At 37.4% G+C, this 26483-nt stretch overlaps 1 protein-coding gene across 1 annotated transcript in view; it reads left to right on the forward strand.

Moving 5' to 3' along the window:
- Positions 1-26483, forward strand: part of NAALADL2 (N-acetylated alpha-linked acidic dipeptidase like 2) — a 1062845-nt gene that overhangs the window by 771220 nt on the left and 265142 nt on the right. The window contains exon 10 of the mRNA XM_019946140.3: positions 15214-15360. Coding sequence (XP_019801699.2) covers positions 15214-15360 — 147 coding nt within the window. The remainder of the gene's footprint in view (positions 1-15213; positions 15361-26483) is intronic.

Here is a 26483-nt window from a genome sequence, read left to right on the forward strand (position 1 = left end):
CAAATTGAGGAACTCCTTCCTTATTTCCTTAGTTAAGCTGGGGGAGCAAGAAATCATTGAGGGCTTCCCTAGTGGCGCAGTGGTTGAGAGTCCGCCTGCCGATGCAGGGCACACAGGTTCGTGCCCCGGTCCGGGAAGATCCCACATGCCGTGGAGCGGCTGGGCCCGTGAGCCATGGCCGATGAGCCTGCGTGTCCGGAGCCTGTGCTCTGCAACGGGAGAGGCTACAACAGTTAGAGGCCCGCGTAACGCAAAAAAAAAAAAAAAAAAAAAAAGAAGTCATTGAACCAGGGATGAGTGTAGGTGGGGGAGGGAGGCAACAGCATAACAATCTAAGTTAGAAATCCCTACCTGTCATTCCATTTGCTATCCTTACATCTCTAGAGGATAGCAAAGCTTTTAGTCTGCAAAATGGGATAATAATACTTGCTTCACCTACCTCACAGGGTTGCAGTATAATATGACGTCTGTTTGTAAATGATAAATACTTATGTAAATGTCTCTTTGTAGTAAGTGAGGTGGTCCATCTTTGCATATTTTGATAATAATTTGATACTTGTCTAGAAAATATAAAAACACACAAACCATGTAAATAAGAGTAGTCCTTAAGGAAATCATGATTACTAAATGAATGGAGTTTTGTTCTTAGTTTTTCCCACTGTCTTTTGGCTTTCTATTCCCTCTCAGTATCCTCCTGGTAATTTGGGATGCCTACTTTAGTAACCCCCTACCCCAGCAAGGGTCTCATGCTGTTGTATCCATTCCCAAATCCTCTATATGAGAACTTTTTCTTCCCTAATCAACTAAAGGGGCAGTTACTTTTATCTGTCTCCTACCCAATACCACATACATTTTTGATGATACTAACTTGACCTTCTTATATTAAAAGGTTGTCAGCAATACAACTCTAAATACCCCATCTTTCTACTTGTGGACATTTTATAAAATGTTAACATTTCTGAAACTGTGAGATAGCTGTTAGATGGTTTATTTCTTTCCTACTATTTAAGAAAAACTATTTTTAGATTGCTACTATTCCTTACAATCAAGGGAATCTCAGAATTGGGAACATAGAACGTATAGTTCAGAGGGGATTTGGAACATGTTATTTACGGGAGAGGGGCAGGTGATTCAGTCACAGATTTAAAGTTCAAAAATAGTAAACAAGTAGACAATGAAAAGTCTTTCTCCTAAGCCTATTTCTCCCACCAGTACCTCTCCCCAGAGGCAAATAGTATTTGTGTGTGTAGTTGTCCCTCAGTATCTGCAGGGACTGGTTCCATGACAACTCCCCATCCCCGTCCCATACCAAGCTCTGAGGATGTTCAAGTCCCGTATATGAAATGGCATAGTATATCCACAGATATAGAGGGCCAGCTGGATTACAGCACATACATATACTTTTTTAGTGTTACTTTTGTTTTTAAACACAAATGACATCTTACAATCTTTTAATCTTTTACATTAAAAATGTAAAACTATATCTTAGAGATTGTTTTTCTCCATTTGCAAAAATACCTTCATTTTTTTTTTTAGAGACAGCATATTATTCCATTGAATAAATAGAATATCATTTATTTAACCTTCATAAAATTTGTCCTAATTTTTTTCTTCAGCAGTATATGAGGCACTGGAATTCCCACATCATTTACAATGCAATCTACAATAAAAGCTGCCAAAGTTTTTTGTAAAATAAATATAAAAGACACTTTATATGTCTTTTATGTATAAAAAACATTTATAATTTTTTTTTCTGTGAAATGTCAGTTCATATTCATTGACTCTTTTCCCCCAGGTTTTTGATTGTTCTTGTTTATGGTAATTTTTGTCAAGCAGAAAAGTCATAATTTTATGTAGTTGGACTCATCAATCTTTTTTGTCTTCTGAGTTTGTCTTTTGTACTCTAAGTTTATTAAAATTATCTTCTACTGTGTTTCCTCCATACTTTTATGATTTAGAGTTTTACACTTAAAAGAAGGGTTCATCTGGAATGTATTGTGGTATAAGATAGCATATAGTGGATACTATTTTATTTTATTAGTTGAGATTTTTATTTAAACCCAACAGAGTTGTTGAAATGTGAATACTTTTATAGTTCTAAAATAACACACCAGTTTTTATTGTTACACAAAGCCTTAAGTGGAGAGAAATAAAAAGGAAATAGGTCTTCTGTCATCATGTGCCTCTTGGTCAGGGAGCTAGAGTTGGTCAGGGAAGTGGAAGGAGAAAAAAGAGTTTGGGGTGGGGGAGGATATAAGTTAGAAGTTACAGTAAAAACAAGGGCAAATGTCTTTATTCTTCTCCATTTGCACCTTTACAGAGTGATCTTTAAAGCATTCATTAGTTCATAAATATATTTTAAATACAGTTTGAATTATGTCACATATAAAGTTGTATTTGTCTACATTCAATAACAAGATTACAGTTTTAAAAATTAACAGAATGAAATGAGAATTAGTGTGTTTTTCAGTTTGCCAATTCTACTTGTATATACCAGAGGAATAACAATTCTTCACTGTTTAAGGCTGAGAATACTTTGTTAATACCCTGTGAGTTGGTTGTTAAAACTTTGCAGAAACCTTGAGATACTAGAGATTTTAGAAGTACCATTTTATGGGTTGAAAATTGCCACTTTAAGATAAAACTATTTTTTTCCCCTACTCAATTTAATCTTTTAAAAAGGCATTGCAAGATATTTATTGATTTTTTAAAATATTTTTACCATTTTGAAAGTATATTTTATGTATAAGGAACTCAGTATCAGATGCTGGTGTTAAGGATAAATTAAGTTTCTAGTTTAAAATATTAAAGAAAGTTGGTAGACATAACTTCCTGTTTCCTCTCAAAGATTGTTAGAGGAGATCTGCAATTCATTATTAAGAATGACATACTAGATAGCAACTTGACATACTGGCATAAAAATACAAACTAAGTAAATGAAGAACACATAATACAAGCACTGAAGAGATGCCACAGATAAACAGTTTGTTACAACCATATCCAGTAATTTAATACGACTTAAAAACAAAACAAAACTAGAATCCCAGGAAGAACACATTTAAGATTAGGATGTTCACGTGCATTAATGTGGTCTGTATGCTGCATATATAAGCATGGTAGAGAGGAAAAAGCATTGCATTTGGAGTGAAAAGAACTGGGATCAAATCCTTGTTGTATTGATTTGAGGCCTCAGTTTTCTAATTTGTAAAATAAAACTGTTTTGCAAGGAGAGATCACCCCTGTGGAACTCTTTGACAGGCCGGTTAACCCTATATCGACCCATTCTCAGAAATAATGTTTTAAAATGCTTAAATTAAAATACACAGGATGACAAAAGAAACCAAATATATCAAAGTGCAATTAGCTAAATATGAAAGCACACAAATTTGCATTTTAGTAATATATAAACTTAAAAAAAATTAAGCACATTAAATACCAAAATCCAGCAATATATCTCATAACTTTCTTCTTTTCAAATTAGTGGTGAGTTTATCCAACAACTGAAATGTGATATGAAAATGCCTCATTTCATTTGGTCACAAAGTTACAGATAATGCTAATACTATTGGGTTTATGGTCTCTTCACATTTGAATGAAAGGTTAAATTTCAGTTAGAATTGAGTAAAATAAAAATGCTTTTTTTTTTGGTCCACCAGGTTCACAGATCTCCTAAATTTTTTATGTGGAGCTCAGGTTAATCACCTTGGGGCTTTGGGATTTTTAGGTTCTTTGTAGTTTCAAAATGTAGTAATTTCTCTATGATTCCTCACCTGGTTACATGTTCACATTGCCTGGGATCATGTTTATAAATTCTGAAAATTAAAAATGTAACAAAATTGTGTGAAACTACATCCAGTTGATCAAACAACCCCCAAAAACTCTACCATTAAACTCTACCATTAAAGTTTAATTTTTCACTAGTTCTGATTAAAATTTCTTATTCAAGTAGGTGATCTACCATCTAAGAGTGTCCACATTAATCAGAGTTCTCCAGGGTCCCAATATCTGCAGTTGGCCAGCTAGAGATCCAGGAGAACTGATGGTATAAGTTCCAGCCCAAATGCCAGCAGGCTTGAGACCCATGAAGAACTGAAGTTTCAGCTGAATATAAAGAAGGAAAAGACCCATGTCCCAGCTCAAGGCAGTCAGGGAGGAGGAGTTCTCCCTTACTGGTGGAAAAGTCTGCCCTTTGATCTATTTAAACCTTAAATTGATTGAATTAAGGCCCATCCACATTAGGGAGGGCAATCTGCTTTAGCCAGTCTACCAATTCAAATAAAAATCTCATCCAAAAACATGCTCACAGATACACCCAGAATAATACTGAGTAAATATCTGGGCATCTTGTGGCCTAGACAAGTTGACACATAAAATTAACCATCCCAGTGCCTATAATAAGAAATCATTTTCTAAATACCATAGGCATCATTATCACAATGTGAACATTATTACACTGGGAACATCTGGAAGATAAGTTGTTTCTACACAACTGAAGTTACAAAATAATACTGAAATGAAGATAAAGTGACTTAATCTTATTATAATATGTAGAATGTGGTATTTTCATTTTGAATGTTATGCTTTTCTTGCTGTTTGAATAAGTAATCACCTTAGATTTCTTATGTATGTAGAGTAAGTATTTAAATACTTTAGAAACCTGTCAATGTGTCTTGGTATTGCTATTCAACCAATACAGATGTTGACTTAATGTCTTTATATTTCACTTTTATAGTAATTTACTCTGAGGTTTTGCCTTCAAGCTTAAAAGTATACTTGCAAAGAGCATACCCCTTTAGGATTGAGATAGTGATTTCATTTCAGGTCTTCAACAGAGTAGTGGTAGGAGATTAAACAAGTGACATAATCATGGTCTTTGCCTGAACTTGCTTATTTTATAAACTGGAATAAAAATGTTTGTTATCAGACATTAATTGTGGAACATTTTGAACTCCTTGGATGAAATACTTAATTTGAATTTACTCAGCCTTGCAAATTAATTCAAAAAATTGATTGACCTGCACAAATTTATTATCAACCTTCTCTCCCCCATGGTGGCTAACTTCTAGAAAAATGAAGGAAATAACTTTTCTTTGTACTTCCCTTTCAGATATTAGTGTTTCAGAGGTTGAGTAGATTAGTATCTATTACCTGATATGGATCCATTACAATCCACTGCAGTGCTGTGAGGGGAAACAAGTCACATGAAGATAGAAAGCAGATTTAGGATCACTTCAGGTCTGTAAATCTGGCCTAGATTTTAAAGTAGTGAATAATAAAAAAGACTTAGAGGATAGGGTTTTTGTGCCAGGAATGTTCTCCTCTTAAGGGAGATCCCCAGATGAAATAACTTGGGGAAAAACAATCAGTCTGAAAATTGGGTTCTTTTTTTATCCTATTTTACTCTGAGACTAGTTAGGAACAAAAGGACAAAATAAACATAGGCTTGAGGGTCCTGTAGTTCTGCCCCTTATCACTGATTAAATCACAGGGGAGTAGACAGTAGAAAACAAGGTGGTGGGAGAGACAGAGAGAGACACAGAGAGAAGAAATGTTGTGGGCTGGCAAGAGAAGTCCTCCACAAGACTTTACAGGGAAACTCAGTAGGTAAGGAACAAGCCCCAGAAAGGCTCGTTAGGGAACTCTGCGTCACCCCTGATCCTCCAATCTTGGATTGGCTTTCTTGAAGCTTTTACTCTTCATTTGGGCTTAACTCTGACAGGAGACTCAACATCCCAGTGCCCCAAGCTGTAGAGTCGAGCTACACCTTGGGCCACGTTAACCCTATTGTTCTGTACCCTGTCTTCCCTCTGTAAATAGTCTATGTTAGCACCATAGATGTGGTTTAAGAGATCTTAACCGTCAAAATATAATTTTAAAGCAATTCTAGGTAATGCTCAGCCTGTTGCCATCTTAGAGTTGGTTTAGAAAGGAGTTTAAGTATGACGGAGGTGGCAATACAAACCTTTAGGGAAAAGATAGACTTTTCAATAAATGGGTAAAGTAAAGCAAGCCAGAGTAGGGGAAAGGATGCAGAAGTATTTTAAGAAATGTGATTCTGAAGGCTGGATGTTACCCTTTTGATTTGCCTGGAAAATGGAATGCAATGAAAATATTAAATCTATGCAATGGGATTAGTCATGGAAAGAACAGAGAGACTAGAGAATCTGTACTGCCTCTGGAAAGAATCCCTGGGGCCCGAAAAAGACTGAGGCAAAACAAGAATTTTGCTTTGTGCAACTGTGAGATCAAACAAAGAATGTAAGTATTGATTGGAGTGAGTCATCTCTGCCATTTTAATTATTTGCACATATGGGAAATTAATACTTTTTGTCAGAGGGAAGCTATTATATAAAAATGATGACTGAATAAAAGTGATACCAAAATTTTAAACCACAATTATTTTTAAAAATTTAATTGAATATTTTTTTTTCAGACAACTCATGGAATTTAGAGTTATCAATTTTTTTTTTTTTTTCTGGTACGCGGGCCTCTCACTGTTGTGGCCTCTCCCGTTGAGGAGCACAGGCTCCAGAGCGCAGGCTCAGCGGCCATGGCTCACGGGCCCAGCCGCTCCGCGGCATGTGGGATCTTCCAGGACCGGGCCACGAACCCGTGTCCACTGCAGCGGCAGGCAGACTCTCAACCACTGGAAGCCCGAGTTGTCAATTTTTGATCCATGGCATTCCTCTGTTGAGAAAAATTTTCTATCTAAGGAACGTGGCTGATATTTAGAGTGGATGTAAGAATTGTGTATATGAAATTAAATTAAAACCAAATCTATATTTTCATTGATGATGAGTAGGGTACATATGCTATCTCAAAAAGACATAGAGGGGCTTCCCTGATGGCGCAGTGGTTGAGAGTCCGCCTGCCGATGCAGGGGACATGGGTTCGTGCTCTGGTCCGGGAAGATCCCACATGCCGTGGAGTGGCTGGGCCCGTGAGCCATGGCCGCTGAGCCTGCGCGTCCGGATCCTGTGCTCCGCAACGGGAGAGGCCACAACAGTGAGAGGCCTGCGTACCACACACACACACACAAAAGACATAGATGTTGCTGCAGTAAAGGGGAAGTAGACCATTTAGCCAATAAAATTAAAATTTATTTTTTAAGCATCTGAGAAAAGACTAGATTCCACCAAAGCCTCATTAATAACATACAAGAATGCAACAGCCTAGGTTTCACAAATTCAAATGCCTCCAGCCACCATTTAGTACATTTGAATGAGTGAGGCAGGCTGAGCATGAGACACTAATGATGGGACACTGGTGAATGTCTTGCCTGCTCAGTGCAATCAAATTCAACCAGAAAAAAGTTTATTCTGGCTCAACAAATACCTTCAAAGTTACCAGTTTTCACAACTGATTTCAATTGGATCTCTCAAAAATACTTCGGACTTCTTACACAATGTAGTCTCTTTGCTTTTTGTGATCCAGTACTTAAGGGTAGCTCTTCTTTGGAAATAATCAAGACCCTCCCCAAGCTATCCCAGTTGATGTAAAACCTACAGGAGTCTTTGCCCCGGGAGTATATGAGGGAGTGAAAGAGGATTAACTGTCTTTTCAGAAAATTAGGCTTTCAAAAGAAGAAAGTTTCTGGGGGTCACCATAAAAAGCATTAGGTTGCTGGTTAGACTGTGTGCTAGAACGCTCTTTTTACTTTCTATTTCCAAAGTGCTTAATTACCCAAGATATTTGCAAATAACATGAAGATCCCACATGCCATGCCTAGTTTATAAACACTTACACAGACTTTCCATTTTAATTGATTTTAAATTTGTTTCAAATACCTTTCTGTTAGGACCTCAAAAAAATGGATAGGTAATGAAACATTATTATATGTTTGAAAGATCTAGCGCTGTAGTTGAAAAAAGTTAGAAAAACTCACTTTCTGAATATTAAAATTTATATTTCCAAATCTTTTGATGGATTATATTTAAAAGTGTTTTTGAAATTATATCATGCCAAAGAAGCATGGGAAGAGGTTGAAGCGTCAATGTCTTGATTCAATGGCAAACATACACTGAATACATATGTTTTGCCAGATTTTGGATGTGATGTTCTCGCACTATTGTCTCATATCCCTCATGATTCCTGCTGAGGAGATTGGTGTTCTTCCACATTTCATACTTGAGACAACAGCATCACAGAAAGATTCTAGATTTTTGGAAATTTTACTAATGAAGACATTTTAAATCAATAATAGTTATAGGAACAGTTATTTTACTGGTTATGATTTTTTAATTATGCTTTGATTTATTTTTATAAAGCTACTGCCATTTGTTTTGCATGCTAGACAACTCTTAGTTTAAGAAATAATACTCTATCACCGTTTATTTCCCTAGAGGTTGCACTTAGCTTTGTGGTTCTCCTTGACCCATGGTATTTGGCATATACTCTTTTTTTTTTTCTTTATTGGAGTATAATTGCTTTACAATGGTGTGTTAGTTTCTGCTTTACAACAAAATGAATCAGTTATATATATACATATGTTCCCATATCTCTTCGCTCTTGCGTCTCCCTCCCTCCCGCCCTCCCTAGCCCACCCCTCCAGGCGATCACAAAGCACCGAGCTGATCTCCCTGTGCTATGTGGCTGCTTCCCACTAGCTATCTACATTACGTTTGGTAGTGTATATATGTCCATGCATCTCTCTCGCTTTGTCACAGCTTACCCTTCCCCCTCTCCATATCCTCAAGTCCATTCTCTAGTAGTTCTGTGTCTTTATTCCTGTCTTACCCCTAGGTTCTTCATGACATTTTTTTTTTCTAAAATTCCATATATATGTGTTAGCATACGGTATTTGTCTCTCACTTTCTGACTTACTTCACTCTGTATGACAGACTCGAGGTCAATCCACCTCATTACAAATAGCTCAATTTCGTTTCTTTTTATGGCTGAGTAATATTCCATTGTATATATGTGCCACATCTTCTTTATCCATTCATCCGATGATGGACACTTAGGTTGTTTCCATCTCCGGGCTATTGTAAATAGAGCTGCAATGAACATTTTGGTACATGACTCTTATTTTTTTTAATTAATTAATTTATTTATTTGTCTGTGTTGGGTCTTCGTTGCGGTGTGCAGGCTTCTCGTTGCGGTGGCTTCTCTTGTTGCAGAGTGCAGGCTCTAGGCACGTGGGCTTCAGTAGTTGTGGCACATGGGCTCAGTAGCTGTGGCTCGCGGGCTCTAGAGTGCAGGCTCAGTAGTTGTGGCGCATGGGCTTAGTTGCTCTGCGGCATGTGGGATCTTCCCAGACCAGGACTCGAACCCATGTCCCCTGCATTGGCAGGCGGATTCTTAACCACTGTGCCACCAGGGAAGTCCGGTACATGACTCTTTTTGAATTATGGTTTTCTAAGGGTATATGCCCAGTAGTGGGATTGCTGGGTCATATGGTAGTTCTATTTGTAGTTTTTTAAGGAACCGCCATACTGTTCTCCACAGTGGCTGAACCAATTCACATTCCACCAACAGTGTAAGAGGGTTCCCTTTTCACCACACTCTATCCAGCATTTATTGTTTCTAGATTTTTTGATGATGGCCATTCTGACCAGTGTGAGATGATATCTCATTGTAGTTTTGATTTGCATTTCTCTAATGATTAGTGATGTTGAGCATTCTTTCATGTGTTTGTTGGCAGTCTGTATATCTTCTTTGGAGAAATGTCTATTTAGGTCTTCTGCCCATTTTTGGATTGGGTTGTTTTGTTTTTTTGTTATTGAGCTGCATGAGCTGCTTATAAATTTTGGAGATTAATCCTTTGTCAGTTGCTTCATTTGCAAATATTTTCTCCCATTCTGAGGGTTGTCTTTTGGTCTTGTTTATAGTTTCCTTTGCTGTGCAACAGCTTTGAAGTTTCATTAGGTCCCATTAGTTTATTTTTGTTTTTATTTCCCTTTCTGTAGGAGGTGGGTCAAAAAGGATCTTGCTGTGATTTATGTCATAGAGTGTCCTGCCTTTGTTTTCCTCTAACAGTTTGATAGTTTCTGGGCTTACGTTTAGGTCTTTAGTCCATTTTGAGCATATTTTTGTGTATGGTGTTAGGGAGTGATCTAATTTCATACTTTCACATGTACCTGTCCAGTTTTCCCAGCACCACTTATTGAAGAGGCTGTCCTTTCTCCACTGTACATTCCTGCCTCCTTTATCAAAGATAAGGTGACCATATGTGTGTGGGTTGATCTCTGGGCTTTCTATCCTGTTTCATTGATCAACCTTTCTGTTTTTGTGCCAGAACCATACTGTCTTGATTACTGTAGCTTTGTAGTATACTCTGAAGTCACGGAGCCTGATTCCTCCAGCTCCGTTTTTCAGTCTCAAGATTGCTTTGGCTATTCAGGGTCTTTTGTGTTTCCATACAAATTGTGAATTTTTTTGTTCTAGTTCTGTGAAAAATGCCAGTGGTAGTTTGATAGCGATTGCATTGAATCTGTAGATTGCTTTGGGTAGTAGAGTAAATGTTGATTCTTCCAATCCAAGAACATGGTATATTTCTCCATCTATTTGTACCATCTTTAATTTCATCAGTGTCTTATAATTTTCTGCATACAGGAGTTTTGTCTTCTTAGGTAGGTTTATTCCTAGATATTTTATTCTTTATGTTGCAGTGGTAAATGGGAGTGTTTTCTTGATTTCACTTTCAGATTTATCATCATTAGTGTATAGGAATGCCAGAGATTTCTGTGCATTTATTTTGTATCCTGCTACTTTACCAAATTCATTGATTAGCTCTAGTAGTTTTCTGGTAGCATCTTTAGGATTCTCTATGTATAGTATCATGTCATCTGCAAACAGTGAGAGCTTTACTTCTTCTTTTCCGATTTGGATTCCTTTTATTTTCTTTTCTTCTCTGATTGCTGTGGTTAAAACTTCCAAAACTATGTTGAATAAAAGTGGTGAGAGTGGGCAACCTTGTCTTGTGCCTGATCTTAGTGGAAATGCTTTCCTATGTTGGGTGCATAAATATTTACAATTGTTATATCTTCTTCTTGGATTGATCCCTTGATCATTATGTAGGGTTCTTCTTGTCTCTTCTAATATTCTTTATTTTAAAGTCTATTTTGTCTGATATGAGAATTGCTACTCCAGCTTTCTTTTGGTTTCCATTTGCATGAAATATCTTTTTCCATCCCCTTACTTTCAGTCTGTGTGTGTCTCTAGGTCTGAAGTGGGTCTCTTGTAGACAGCAAATATATGGGTCTTGGTTTTGTATCCCTTCAGCCAGTCTGTGTCTTTTGGTGGCACCATTTAGTCCATTTACATTTAAGGTAATTATTGATATGTATGTTCCTATTACCATTTTCTTAATTGTTTTGTGTTCATTATTATAGGTGTTTTCCTTCTCTCATGTTTCCTGCCTAGAGAAGTTCCTTTAGCACTTGTTGTAGAGCTGGTTTGGTGGTGCTGAACTCTCTCAGCTTTTGCTTGTCTGTAAAGGTTTTAATTTCTCCATGAAATCTGAATGAGATCCTTGCTGGGTAGAGTAATCTTGGTTCCAGGTTTTTCGCCTTCATCACTTTAAATATGTCCTGCCAGTCCCTTCTGGTTTGTAGAGTTTCTGCTCAAAGATCAGCTGTTAACCTTATGGGGATTCCTTTGTGTGTTATTTGTTGTTTTTCCCTTGCTGCTTTTAATATGTTTTCTTTGTATTTAAATTTTGACAGTTTGATTAATATGTGTCTTGGAGTATTTCTCCTTGGATTTATCCTGTATGGGACTCTCTGTGCTTCCTGGACTTGATTAACTATTTCCTTTCCCATATTAGGGAAGTTTTCAACTATAATCTCTTCAAATATTTCTCAGTCCCTTTCTTTTTCTCTTCTTCTTTTTGAACCCCTATGATTTGAATGTTGGTGCGCTTAATGTTGTCCCAGAGGTCTCTGAGACTGTCCTCAGTTCTTTTCCTTCTTTTTTCTTTATTCAGCTCTGCAGTAGTTATTTCCACTATTTTATCTTCCAGGTCAATTATTAGTTCTTCTGCCTCAGTTATTCTGCTATTGATCCCATCTAGAGTATTTTTAATTTCATTTATTTTGTTGTTTATCATTGTTTGTTTCATCTTTAGTTCTTCTAGGTCCTTGTTAAATGTTTCTTGCATTTTGTCTATTCTATTTCCAAGATTTTGGATCATCTTTACTATCATTATTCTGAATTCTTTTTCAGGTAGACTGCCTATTTCCTCTTCAATTGTTAGGTCTGGTGGGTTTTTATCTTGCTCCTTTATCCGCTGTGTGTTTTTCTGTCTTCTCATTTTGCTTATCTTACTGTGTTTGGGGGTCTCTTTTTTGCAGGCTGCAGGTTCATAGTTCCCGTTGTTTTTGGTGTCTGTCCCCAGTGGCTAAAGTTGGTTCAGTGGCTTGTGTAGCCTTCCTGGTGGAGGGGACTAGTGCCTGTGTTCTGGTGGATGAGGTTGGATTTTGTCTTTTTGGTGGGCAGGTCCACATCTGGTGGTGTGTTTTGGGGTGTCTGTGGACTTATTACGATTTTAGGCAGCCTCTCTGCTAATGGGTGGGGTTGTGTTCCTGTTTTGCTAGTTGTTTGGCATAGGATGTCCAGCACTGTAGCTTGCTGGTCGTTGAGTGAAGCTGGGTGCTGGTGTTGAGATGGAGATCTCTGGGAGATTTTCACCATTTGATATTATGTGGAGCTGGGAGGTCTCTTGTGGACCAGTGTCCTGAAGTTGGCTCTCCCACCTCAGAGGCACAGCACTGACTCCTGGCTGCAGCACCAAGAGCCTTTCATCCACACGGCTCAGAATAAAAGAGAGACAAAGTAGAAAGAAAGAATTAGTAGAAGTAGAAAGAAAGAAAGAAAGAAAGAAAGAAAGGAGTGAGGGAAGGAGGGAGGGAGGAAGGAAGGAAGGAGGGAAGGATGGAAAAAAAGAAAGAAAGAAGATAAAATAAAATAAAGTAAGATAAAATATAATAAAGTTATTAAAATAAAAAAAATAATTATTGAGAAATAAAAAATGGACGCATAGAGCCCTAGGAAAATGGTGGAAGCAAAGCTATACAGACAAAATCTCACAGAAGCATACACATACACACTCACAAAAAGAGGAAAAGGGGAAAAAATCATAAATCTTGCTCTCAAAGTCCACCTCCTCAATTTGTGATGATTCATTGTTTAAAGGAGGGAAGGAAGGAAAGAAAGAACGAAGATAAAGTGAAATAAAGTTATTAAAATAAAAATGAATTATTAAAAAAAATTAAAAACAAACAAACAAAAAATAACGTACAGATAGAACCCTCGGACAAATGGTGGAAGCAAAGCTATACAGACAAAATCTCACACAGAAGCATACACACCCACAAAAAAAGGAAAGAGGGAAAAAATCATAAATCTTGCTCTCAACGTCCACCTCCTCAATTTGGGATGATTCCTTGTGTATTCATGTATTCCACAGGTGCAGGGTACATGAAGTTGATTGTGGAGCTTTAATTTGCTGCTTCTGAGGCTGCTGGGAGAGATTTCCCTTTCTCTTCTTTGTTCTCACAGCTCCTTGGGTTCAGCTTTGGATCTGGCCCCGCCTCTGCGTGTAGGTCGTAGGAGGGCATCTGTTCTTCGCTCAGACAGGACGGGGTTAAAGGAGCAGCTGATTCAGAGGCTCCGGCTCACTCAGGCCGGGGCGGGGGGCGGGGAGGGGGGAGGGCGGGGCAAGTAGTGCGGGGGTGGGGGGGGAGGGCGGGGCACGTAGTGCGGGGGGGGGGGGAGGGCGGGGCACGTAGTGCGGGGGGGGGAGGGCGGGGCACGTAGTGCGGGGGGGGGAGGGCGGGGCACGTAGTGCGGGGGTGGAGGGCGGGGCACGTAGTGCGGGCGCGGGCCTACAGCGGCAGAGGCCGGCGTGACATTGCAACAGCGTGAGGCGCGCCGTGCATTCTCCTGGGGTAGTTGTCCCTGGATCCCGGGACCCTGGCAGTGGTGGGCTGCACAGGCTTCCCGGAAGGGGGGTGTGGATAGTGCCCTGTGCTCGCACACAGGCTTCTTGGTGGCGGCAGCAGCAGCCTTAGCGTCTCATGCCTGTCTCTGGGGTCCGCGCTTTTAGCCGCGGCTCGCGCCCGTCTCTGGAGCTCCTTTAAGCAGCGCTCTTAATCCCGTCTCCTCGCGCACCAGGAAACAAAGAGGGAAGAAAAAGTCTCTTGCCTCTTCGGCAGGTCCAGGCTTTTCCCCGGACTCCCTCCCGGCTAGCCGTGGCGCAGTAACCCCCTGCAGGCTGTGTTCACGCCGCCAACCCCAGTCCTCTCCCTGCGCTCCGACCGAAACCCGAGCCTCAGCTCCCAGCCCCGCCCGCCCCGGCGGGGGAGCAGACAAGCCTCTCGGGCTGGTAAGTGCCGGTCGGCACCGATCCTCTGTGCGGGAATCTCCCCGCTTTGCCCCCCGCACCCCTGTTACTGTGCTCTCCTCCGCGGCTCTGAAGCTTTCACCCTCGGCTATCTGCAGTCTCCGCCCGCGAAGGGGCTTCTAGTGTGTGGAATCCTTTCCTCCTTCACAGCTCCCTTGTCCCATCCCTATCCTTTTGTCTGTGTTTATTCTTTTTTCTTTTGCCCTCCCCAGGTACATGGGGGGTTTCTTGCCTTTTGGGAGGTCTGAGGTCTTTTGCCAGCGTTCAGTAGGTGTTCTGTAGGAGTTGTTCCACGTGTAGATGTATTTCTGTTGTATCTGTGGGGAGGAAGGTGATCTCCGCGTCTTACTCTTTCACCTGGCATATACTCTTAACGCATGTGGGGATATGCTTTGACGAGGAAATTGAGAAATTTTTTTCTGTGGTTGTCCAATAAACATTTTTAGAATAGAATTATATCTTACCAAACTGTCCTTTAAATTTGTGGGAAAACTTTAAAAAAGACAAAACTAAACCTTTTTTAGGGACTCAACATTCTCTTAACGAGTCATTACAGATAATATAGCTATGATAAAAATGCTTTTTAAGCAACAATAACAAGCAAAGCTTGATTTAGTCCAGTGCTAGTCACTCTTCAGTGAGCATGAGCGCAGTAGAGGAATGTTGCTACACAGATTTCTGGGCTCCATCCCCAAAGGTTCCCATTTGGGAGGACATGGGTGGAGACTAAGCATTTACATTTCATGTTTCGAATAAGCTCCTGGGTGCCATTGATGCTGCTGAACTGTGAACCACGTTTTGAGTAGCATTCATTTAGGGATAACCTAAGAAGCATAGTGTGTGCTAACAATTTAAATTATGTTTTTCAGAAAAATAATTTCAACTGTTCCAGAAGAGGTCAGTGCCCAGAAACAAATATCAGTTCTGTACAGATGCAAGATGATGCCAATTACTTCATCAACCATCTTGGAGTTCCCACCGTGAGGTTTACTTATGAGGACATCAAAGCATTAGAGGTGAGTGTTTCCAAAAATGCAAAACACACACAATATATATAGCAGACATGCAGAATTTTATTTTATCCTGGCTTTTTTGTCTTTCTTACCCAATAGGTAACTATAAGAAGCTGCTTCATTTAGAAAGTTATTCTTGTTGTTCAGAGGCTTTGTAAGAATATTTGAAAACATCAGCTCTTTTCAATAGTGTTGAATTCAATTTAAAAAGATTTATACAGTCACTCACATTTTCAGTGTGCTTCGCAGCAAGAAATGTGCAGTTGTTGGATTAACATCAAAACATAATTGTAATCTTCAGAATTCACAGAAACAGATGACATGTGCAATAGATTATCCTTTTCTTGCCCAAGGGAAAGTGCATTTCATGTGCTGTATGTTAATGTGAGTCTTGTGGATTAGCTTCCCAAAGTTTGTCAATAGTTTGCTTTCCTAAAAAGATGCTACTTTTTTTGTGTGTGAGGATACAAAGTTTTTTCCCAAAGAATATCACAGAGACCTGATTCACCTTAAGTATGTTCATTCTTCTGTTGGACATTAAGCCTTTTAATCTTTCTCAGAGTTATGTCACAGGAAACTGTTTCTCTGTAGATCCAAACCTGCTGAAAGACTTTTCCTTCTTTTACAAATTGTGCATGCATTATTGGGAGCTATTTGAAAGCCTCTGGGGTGGCCTTCTTGATGTAACTATTTCATTAACAAAATAGTGGCTGGAAAATAGACTAAAACCTTCTTTGTTTTTCAAATTATAAACGTTCCTGGGAAGTTGTGTTTAAATTATATTTTTATCAACGTCAGATATGCAATATCTTAATGTCTGATAGCTTTTAGCAAAAGTGACCTTTAGGTTTCTCTGCAGCCCTCTACCCTCACCCCTTACTCCCTCAGTAGACACAAATGATCACTAACAACTTAAATTCACAGATGGAGAAACTCTGGTGACTCCTATTGTAATGAGATGAATTCTTGGGTAATGCAAAAGTAATCACTGTGATTTATCAATTTTTTAAAATTGAATTTTCATATGCTATTGCTGTTTGAAAACGGGGTACATGTATAGAGGTATCTTTCCTCTTGCCAAAACCACTACATATAATGAAACTGATGTATTAAGAAATTAACTCACTTTTAATTTTCCTGCTTGATATCTTCTAACATCTTTTTATCATCCCCACCCCATCCCAGCCCATCCAACTCCTGTCATGTTAACACATTGAATGAAAGCTTTTATCCAATACATGTTTAATTCATTTTGGTTGAGTTTAAGCCAAGAATTTAGAGAGGCAATGTAGTATAGCCTTAGGTATGGCACTAGACTTGACTCTGAACTCAAGTACTAGACAAATGATTTAACTTCTTTCAGAATTGGTTTATAGATGAGGGGAACTTGGTATACTTATGGAATCTAGAGAGCCATGGTAAGGATTAAATGAGATTATGCATGTAAAGGGCTTGGCTAACTTTAAGCATATAATAAGACCTCCAGTAACTATAGGTATCATCACAATTATTATTATCTGATTTACATATTAGGGAGAATTTCTAAACTTTTTCAATAAGAAGACATTAGTGGGAGGGAGGGCTTGTGAATCGTTAAGAAAAACAAGCTTCTAAGGCTGAAGAGGTGGGATTTGATGAGGATCAGCTGGAAGATCTGAGGTGTTAATGGGAGAAGATTTGGAAACAGGTCCCAGTGATTTTCTCAGAAGGTACTATTATAATGTGAAACACCTCAGGCTAAAGTTTATTGGCTAGAGCTGGCTTAGTCTGAAGAAGCTAATCAGTTTTTCAAATTACACACAGAATGTCTAACTCCCATCAAAATCATTTTCATTTTCTACTGTATTTGTCTCAAAAAAAGCAATTAAAAGAGAATCTTCTATGCTTTATAACTAATGACCTTGTTTATATTGCTTTAGTGTGGAAAATTTTTTTAATGGATTTGTCCCTTACAAAATATGAATGCTTGAGATGAGATAATTTTGTACGGTAAATTCTCCAAAGAACAGATAATGATCTTTGCTTTCTGCGTTAACCTATAATAGATATCTGTATACAGTTATTAAGAGGAATTATAAATATTGAAAGTCTTTACCCATGATATAAAGGATATTTATCCTATGTCAATTAGTAAAAGCCGGTAAGGAAGTTAGAGCTTTTCCCATGCAATTAAATTTAAAATATATGTTATATTTTTGTATTGCATAATATACTATATGTATAGTATGTAATATCTACCACTTATTGAGTGCTTGCTTTGCTAAAATTTTTATATTAGCAAATATTTTATATTACCTCATCTCATTCAATGTTTATGATATCCCTATGAGTCACCTTTTATTATTAACACTTTTTTTTTCTGAGGATGAAATGGAGCTTAAAATCAAGTAGCTGATCCAAGGTCATAAAGCTAATAAATGGCCAAGATAGAAGTTGACCTTAGATCTCTTTAACAGTAAGCCCATGTTCTCAACTATTAAACTAAAGCTTGTAAATTGGAAGCCCCAGGGTCAGATCCAGTCCACAAATACCTTTTGTTTGTTCTGCGCTTTATTGAAAACTTGAATTTTTGGAGAAATGGATTCCTTTTTTTCCATGGAAACAATTGGCTAAATTGTGCATTATGATTACAGTATTAAAGAATATTTCTTCAATATCTCTTTCTATCAAAAATTGGGAAATGAATGATTGATCAACCTAAAGGGCCACATGTTTCACCAGACTTGTATCACCTCTATTACCTGTTTGGCCCCTGTAGGAAGTGAGTTCATTATCTTTGCACTAATTTTGAGTAAAAAAGTTAAAGTCGATAATTTTGGAGTCCTTTCACTTTAAAAATTGTATATGCACTCTAAGTGTGCTAATTTATACTCATATTTTTGAAGAAACTATCCATTTAAAATTTATTTAGATGATTATAATGCAAGCCTTAGAATTTCTGACAGTTTTTTTAATCCAGCAAGATTGATTATAAGTATTTTACACTCAATTTCAAAAATAATGATAATAAGAGAAAAATTACCTGTAGGAAAGTAGATTAGTGCCGTAGACACCACTTTTTATGGACATATGGGACATTATTAGTTCTAAAATTATTGTTTGATGAAATATGACATTTTATAATATCTATTCCCAATATTTCATACTATCCACATTCCCACCAGCAATTTCTCCCTGTAGTTTCTCTGGATGCCTGTATATTGCATAGATTGCTTGAGGCACCTTTCATCTTTAGTTTTTTTGGCATCTATACTCTAATTTTTCAATAATTAAATTTCACAAATGGAAAGCAATCTATGGGTTTGCCAAATGTTAGAATTATTCCTTCTCATAAGATATCACCTTGTTAATTGAAACGTCTCTAGTTGTAAACTTCATTTAAATAAGGTTTTCAACTTGTAAACATTGTTGCACCTGTTAGGAGAAGCATTCTGCACAGATTAAATACAATGCAGAGATTGCTGAAAAGGAAATGAAAAGACAGATGCTTTCTGATTAAGAGTGCAATATTTATGACAAGCTGGTGGTCCAATGCACATTTCTTCTGTCACTTAACAGCTGTTTCACATAACTTTTGTTCCAGATCAGTATATTTACTCTATATAGGGCATGTCAGAGGGTCGGGCTTTCTTAGTATACCAAAAGATCAATCCTTGCCCTAGTAAACTTTATATTACAGTTTGAAGCTCTGATTCTTCACTCTGTTTAACCTTATATTTTTTGCTCTTCTGCTTTAAAAATTCCTTTTTAAACCCAATTTACCTCTATAATGGAGCATTTAACATTTAAATGATAATGAGATAAAAGGGTATGATAGCTTTTATATAGCAGGGGTCTTTGCATAATTGTTTTAATGTCCTTTGGTAATCCAGAAAACGAAAACCAAGTAGCCTAGGTATTTTGAAACTCTTATTAATTCTTTTTAAGTTAGATGAGTTTGATATCAGTCTGATTCTTAAACTGATAGACAGCAGCATGAGAGTGTGTGTGTGAACTTTAAGGTAATTTTATGGGATAAAAATGATAATTTGTGCAGATGCAATACACATAAATACATTTTGGAGCAAAGTAACCCATAGTTTACATGTTGATTCTTTGTTTTATTCTACTAAGTTGAAGAAAAACTTATCTTACTTAAATTAGAGGTCATTCTGTCATTACATTTTCTGTTGGGAAATTAGTCACTGTCATTGTTATGTTAACAGATAATAAGAATTCAGAAGTCAATTAATATCTCTTGACTTGAGACCAAGTAGTTTGTGTAACTATACATAAGCTGTACTGATGTTTTGTAGTATATGATAGAATTTGTCTTATACTGATAGCTATGCAACTAATTAATGTCACTTAGAAATGAGATTTTACCTCTTCTACTTCAAAATGTGCCAGCTGGAAACGGGGTGGAGAGGGGGTCTTCAGTGTTCTCTCTAGCTCATTCCTTTTCTTTGTAAGTTATTTTAGGAAAAGGAAAATGTCAGAACAAAATATATGGTATGGTTATTTTCAGATCAGACCTGCTTCATTTAGAGTAAAGGTTTTCAAACATTTTGTTCTAAAAACCCATTTGCACTCTTCGAGTACTGAGCACTCCAAAGAAAAGAGCTTTTTGTTTATGTGAGTAATATGTGCAAATATTTACCATATTAGAAGTTGAAACTGAAGAAATATATATAGTATTTATTAATTCTTTAAAAATATCAGTAATATACTTGTTATAAATTAATATAAATAACTTATTTTTATAAAATATAATTACATTTCCCAAGGCAAGAAAACATAAATGAGAAGAGTGCACTGTTTTACATTTTGCCAGTCTCTTTAATGTGACTTAATACTTGGTAGCTGGGTTCTCATATCTGTTTCTGCATTTAATCTGTTGTAACATGTTGTTTTGGTGGAAATATATGAATGAAATATGGTCTAATAGTCTATTCATATAATGACAGACATTTTGCTTCGTTACTGTACTGAAATGGCAAGTATTAGTTTCCTAAAGGTTAGTTCCAGTATGGAATCTGAAACCCTATTAATGGACTTTCTGTACCCTATACACTTATGAATGTAGAAAATGAGAGTGAAAAAGCCATGTAATATTACTATTATTATGAAAATAGATTTGGTCTCAGGGACACTTGCAGGTCTCTGGACCACATTTGAAGAAATACTGATTTGGGGAAATGGCCTTGGTTAAACTGTTCTACAGTAGGCCCCTCCGTATCCACTTGCAGAACCTGCAGGTATGGAGGGCCAAACTCTACTACGTCATTTTATATAAGGGACTTGAACATCCATGAATTTTGGTATCCATGGGGGTGTCCACGTATACTGAGGGATTACTGTGCTTTATCCTTTATAATATCTGAATAGCTGTTTAACTTTGCCGTTACAAGGATTTTTGTTTTAATTTATTTATTTTATTTGTTTATTTTTGGCTGCGTTGGGTCTTCCTTGCCACGTTTGGGCTTTCTCTAGTTGTGGTGAGTGGGGGCCACCCTTCACTGCGATGCACGGGATTCTCACTGCAGTGGCTTCTCTTGTTGTGGCGCATGGGCTCCAGGCACACGGGCTTCAGTAGTTGTGGCTCGCAGGCTCTAGAGTGCAGGCTCAGTAGTTGTGGCGCACGGGCTTAGGTGCTCCGCGGCATGTGGGATCTTCCTGGACCAGGGCTTGAACCCGTGTCCCCTGCATTGGCAGGCGGATTCTTAACCACTGGGCCACCAGGGAAGTCCCTGTTACAAGGATTTTGAACTGTGATTCTATATAACCTGTGTTTACCTTTTTTGGTCATCTTTGAGTATTACCATCTCATTCACCTGGCAAACAGCATGAAGTAGGGAATATAACACTCTCATAAACTGTGACCCTACAAAGGATTCTGTTCCTTGGAATCCTTCTTTTGGAAGGGAAGGTTAAACCCCAATCAACAAATCAACCGTTATAGAGCAGACTTGAAAAGCTTTGACTGTACAGTATATGAAATGCCTGTCACAGAGGGAGTGCTGCTAAAGTTGCAGTATGCTTCCAAGAGCCTGAGGAGTAAACACAAGAAATTGAAATATGAGACAAATATTGAAAAGACAAAGAATGGAGACACTCTTAAGACTCAGTTGGATAATTCAAAAATCATATTTCAAATTGCCTCATATTTTGAAATGGCTGGAAGGAGGACAGATTCCTCTAGCAATTATCCTTGCTTGGACTTCTAAATAAGAATATTTATTCTGAATGCCTACAGTGATTGGATCAAAATATATAGCATACGCACTGTATTTTAACTCTAACGCTCTTTTCAGGGATGATCTTGTGATCATGCCTGTTATGAGGGGACTTGTTTTATAATGAAGTTTTTGATAATTTCAATAACACTACTTGCAATAGGTTTACTGATAGACCAAGTTGTAAATTTGGCAAAATTTAAGTTAAGAATATAAGGCAATTCCAGATGTGATTTATTCAGATATTGGTTCATTCTAACACATTCATTAATTTAGCCAGCAGTTAGTTATTAAGCATTGGTTGTAATCCAGCACTCTTAGAAATACAAAGATGAATCCAAAAATGCCCTCTTTTCCCTACAGTGGCCACAGTCTAGATTGGGACTCAGACATATAAACAACCAAATAAGTCAGTAGAGTAGACATTGTCTTAAATGACTTCCACTTAACCAATTTGTGGGATTCATTGACTATTTTCATTCCCTTAAAACATAATGATTAATGCTTAAGGCTTGAAGCTCATTGTAATGAGATCCTGCCTGAATTTTTGCACTCTCAGTTCTCTCTGTTTCAATGGTACATTTGCCTGGAGTCAGCTCTATTTTCAGACCTGTATATGCCCTTTGTGTTTGTTTTTAGTAACTAGATAATTTAATTGTTACATAAAATTATGAATCATGAGTATGAAAAAAATGACTTCTTAGAAACCTGTAGCTATAACACTTTAAAAGGTGAGTTGCTAATAAAGAATTGATATGAAATGGTCCAGGCAACTCTCAAAGTTGGGGAAAATTGTAGTCATCTAAACACATTCTGCACTCAGCATACTTCAAAAATGTCTTTAATAATTTACTTTAAATAAAAGGCAGCATGAAATGTAGATAATATATGACAAGAAAGAAATCATAGAACTTTATTCAACAGATCAGTATTCAGAGACAAGGCCTTGGCTTTACATGAAAATATTGGCCAATAAACGTGCATGCACAGGTTTTCAATTAACATGTAATATTTTACATGTGTAGTGTTTTGGTTTGTTTTACTGGTTACTTATTTGAATCAGCTTCTAGATATTAACCTTCCAATCAGTGGGACAAATCATATTGGCTAAGAGGGCTCTTATGTAGAGTGAAATGACGTCAATAGATAGAGTATCAAGTAATCATTATCAAGGAAAATCATGTTTAACAAATACTCATGTAACATTTGTGGTACACATTGTTTTGTTCTAAATCCTTTAAACTTATTCATTTAATTTAATCCTTGTACTTATAACTAACACTTATAAGGAAGGTACCAGTATTACTACTTTCATTAAAGATGAAACTGAGGCACAAAGTGGTCAAGTAACTTGGCCAACATCACACATCTGTCAAGTGATGGAATTAGGATTCAAACCTGGCACTCCTAGCAACAGATTTCTGGGCTGTTTTCCCTATTCTTACACTATTTCTCAAGGTTTTTGAGATAAAATGAATTAGTTCTAAAATGCTTTCCATCTCCCACTGCATTCAGAATGCAGTGGAATGCTATGGTACTTAATTCCTATTTTTCATAGTTTCCTTTGCAAAGGTTCTAAACATTTCAGCTTTGATGACTCTCAAAGTTAGGTAACAACTGGAAGTGGGTAATATTTCTTAACTGAGTTTAAAACGAGCCATAATTTATATGTAATGACAAAACTGATATTGATGTTCACTTATAGTAGTTTATATATTCTTTTACAAAACAGAGACTAAAATTAGATTCTAAGCTCTCCAAAGTTTACATTTCAAACAAATATAGGTAAATGGATTAAAAAGCATTAGAGGAAAAATCTGATAACACCGAACTACTCTAAACCTGAGTATTTAGTTTCCTAAATTTTAAAAATAAAAATTGAAAATGATTTTGCTCATCTGTTTTTTCCTTTGTAATATGATATTTTAACTGTCCATTTAATGTGAAGGCCAGTAGCTTTAATATGTTGTAATTTTTCCATCCCCTGTTTCCTAAATTTATTTCCAAGGTAATTTTGGAAGATGAGGGTGTCTCTCCTAATTTCAATGATAATGCCACATTTCTTTAAGTAGAATATTTTGACATCTAAAACTATTTTCGAGACTAATTAGATGAATTTTTTCAATGAATAATTAAAATGTTAAGAGCAGTATTGGTACCCATGTGCTCTAACTATAAACTTCAGAAGGAAATGGCCTATCTAGAGCTCACATGGCTGTGGATGGTGACTATGGCCATGAATGAATTTCCTTCTCCGTTCTCTCCACAACTTCTTCATACTATTTTATTTGCATCTGGAATTGCAGGTCTTCTCTATCTGTTTCACAGCTTAAAGTGTTTCACACAGAAGGTTACAGTTTTGTTTTTTAAATAAGCAAATGTTTCTATAGAAACTACAAGGAAGGATACAACAGTGGCCTTGAAGTCTCATAAATGTTAAAATATAAAAACATGCATTGAAGCCAATGCCACTTAGCTTATACAGCTTGCTATTGCTTCCTCATGATAGTGCTGGTTTCATGTTAGTCTCAAGAGAGCTTTCAGTTGTCTTCAGTCTCCTTTCATGATGCTTCTGTCCCTGTGATTGTAAATGAATGGAAAGAATTCTTAAAGAGAACAAAGTATTTATCAGTATTCTCATTGCTACAGTCTCTTGTCAATAGCTTTAGCATTGAAGTTATTCTGACCCAATTTTCTCATATCAGTGAAGAACATTTGAAATCTAAATAGTGTAGTGTTTCTGTGGTACTAATAACTGGGCAAAAGTAGGAAAAATAAACAGTAACTTTCTGCACATGGTCGTTTTCAGTTTTTCTTTAAATTAGTATCTTGTCACTTTATTTTTATTTACTGGTAATTCTTATCAGAACATTAGAAATTTTACACATACTCCATGTTTAGAGATAACTTCTAATGTATGACTCAGATATACACACACACACACACACACATATACGTGTATGTATATATATGAAAGTTGAATTAAAAAAAATTCGTGTTAATATTGCTGAGATCTTGTCTTTGAAACAATAAAATTAGATTAGGACATGGATCATGGCAGAACATTAAGGTTAAATTCAGGGCACATCTTCATGTAGCGGCCATACGGCCCAGGTTAGGAATGGTTGCTCCATTGACAGTCACTGGTTTGCAGACTCCCACCAGTTCAGGGGTGACTTTGGATAATCAAAGTGGTCACAGTGAAATCAGAGGCCTCTTTGGTGAGAGTATGGTCCTTAAGTGTGGTGGATCCAGAGATGTGCCTGGCCCAACTCTCTCTGATGGACTGATGGAAAAGAAGCACTCGTAGATTCACTGACTTTTAGAGCAACACTCTTCATTGAACCTAGGTGGTTTAATCCATTCCTCTGTAGTACAAGGAGATAGAAACTTAGTGGGATATGGTACTTGACTGAAGGAGTTAAGAGGAAGTACAGACTTAATTCTCCCTATACCCGGCCGGTTGCTTCTATCTACAGCTCCTCCCTCTCTTCTAAACTCCTGTTCTGTATGTTCTATTCATTCTCTCACCTCTTTTCTCAACTTCTCTCTCCTTTTTAGTCTGGCTTCTTCCACCTTTTCCTACACATATGGTCTTTCTCTTCATATCCTTTCCTTCTTTTTTCATCCCTTGCCTTTTTCTATATAATCTTCTACTTCCACTCTTTTTGTCCCCGTCCCCATTTTCTTTATTTTTAATTTTTTAGTTGACTCTGAAATTTAGTCTGTTTCAATTGACTTGATGTCTTTAATTTGCTTAAAGGCGAAGCCATATCCTGGTTTTCCCTTAACACTATGAGGCAGTAGTATAAACAGAGGCCATTATACCATATGGCTAAACACTAAATACTTAAATGTTATAACTCAAACTAAAAAAAACTCTTAAATAAAAATGCTCTTTCCTTGTGATCTGACAAATACATGTTTAAAGTTATGAGGAAGGAAGGTTTGAATTTAATGTTCTTAGACTCCTGAGAATCCTGTGGCAAAATGTGACGACTGAGGAAGAATTGGTCCCCAGCCCCTGACCCTTGATCCTTGGTCTACACTTTTAAGCACAATCCGTAGCCACCATAAACATCTGTTCCTCACTTACTCCCTGGGCCTATGGTCATGCACTGGAAGCACAGTCTTCCCTGAAGGTAATGGACCTGAAGAAGAGGGCTGCCCAATCACTGGAAGCAGATCTGGGGCCATCTGAGCAGGGAATTCTGAGATTCTAGAGCTCAGGGTAGCTAGAATTTGATCTAGAAAGGAAGTCATAGACCCTGAGTGGACACATCTGCCTGTGTTGATTTAAGATCTAAAGACCTTGGAAATGAAAATGACTAAAGTCTAGATCCTAAACTTTAGGTATGCCAAACTATAGAAAGTCCTGGTGTAGGACAGATAAGTATTCTAGAACAAACCTGCTCAAATGCCTTCAGTCTGTAATCTAATAATAAGAGTCCTTAAGAAAACTTAAGATTGAAGCAGTTGTTATAGGATCATTGGCAGTATCAGCTAGGTGTTCGCCTAACCTGGGTTCTAAAAGGTGTCGCTATTCAATGGGTGTGACCTTGAGGCTATGAGGTACCCACTACAGCAAATTATTTCCATGGTATGGTTGAAAATATGTTCCAAACTTTCAAGCTTAAAGGGCATAAAAAGAAGTAAAAAGTTGTCAGAATGAAGAGTCTTCAGTTAAGGAGACAGTGTCTGGGAGGTATGTTTTAAAGCAAGAGTTAATTTAAGAACATTTTTTGAACAAAGGAATACATGATAGAACCTTGAACAAACTGAGCAAATTTCAAGTGCTAACTCTCTGCCATCTATTCCATTTTAAAGATTATGACCATGTACTACTGTGAGAAGTTTGTAAAACTGTGTGTGTGTTATGAGCCCCAAATGGTGTGTATATGCATACCAACA

Source organism: Tursiops truncatus, chromosome 4, assembly GCF_011762595.2.
Source record: "Tursiops truncatus isolate mTurTru1 chromosome 4, mTurTru1.mat.Y, whole genome shotgun sequence".
NCBI lineage: Eukaryota > Metazoa > Chordata > Mammalia > Artiodactyla > Delphinidae > Tursiops > Tursiops truncatus.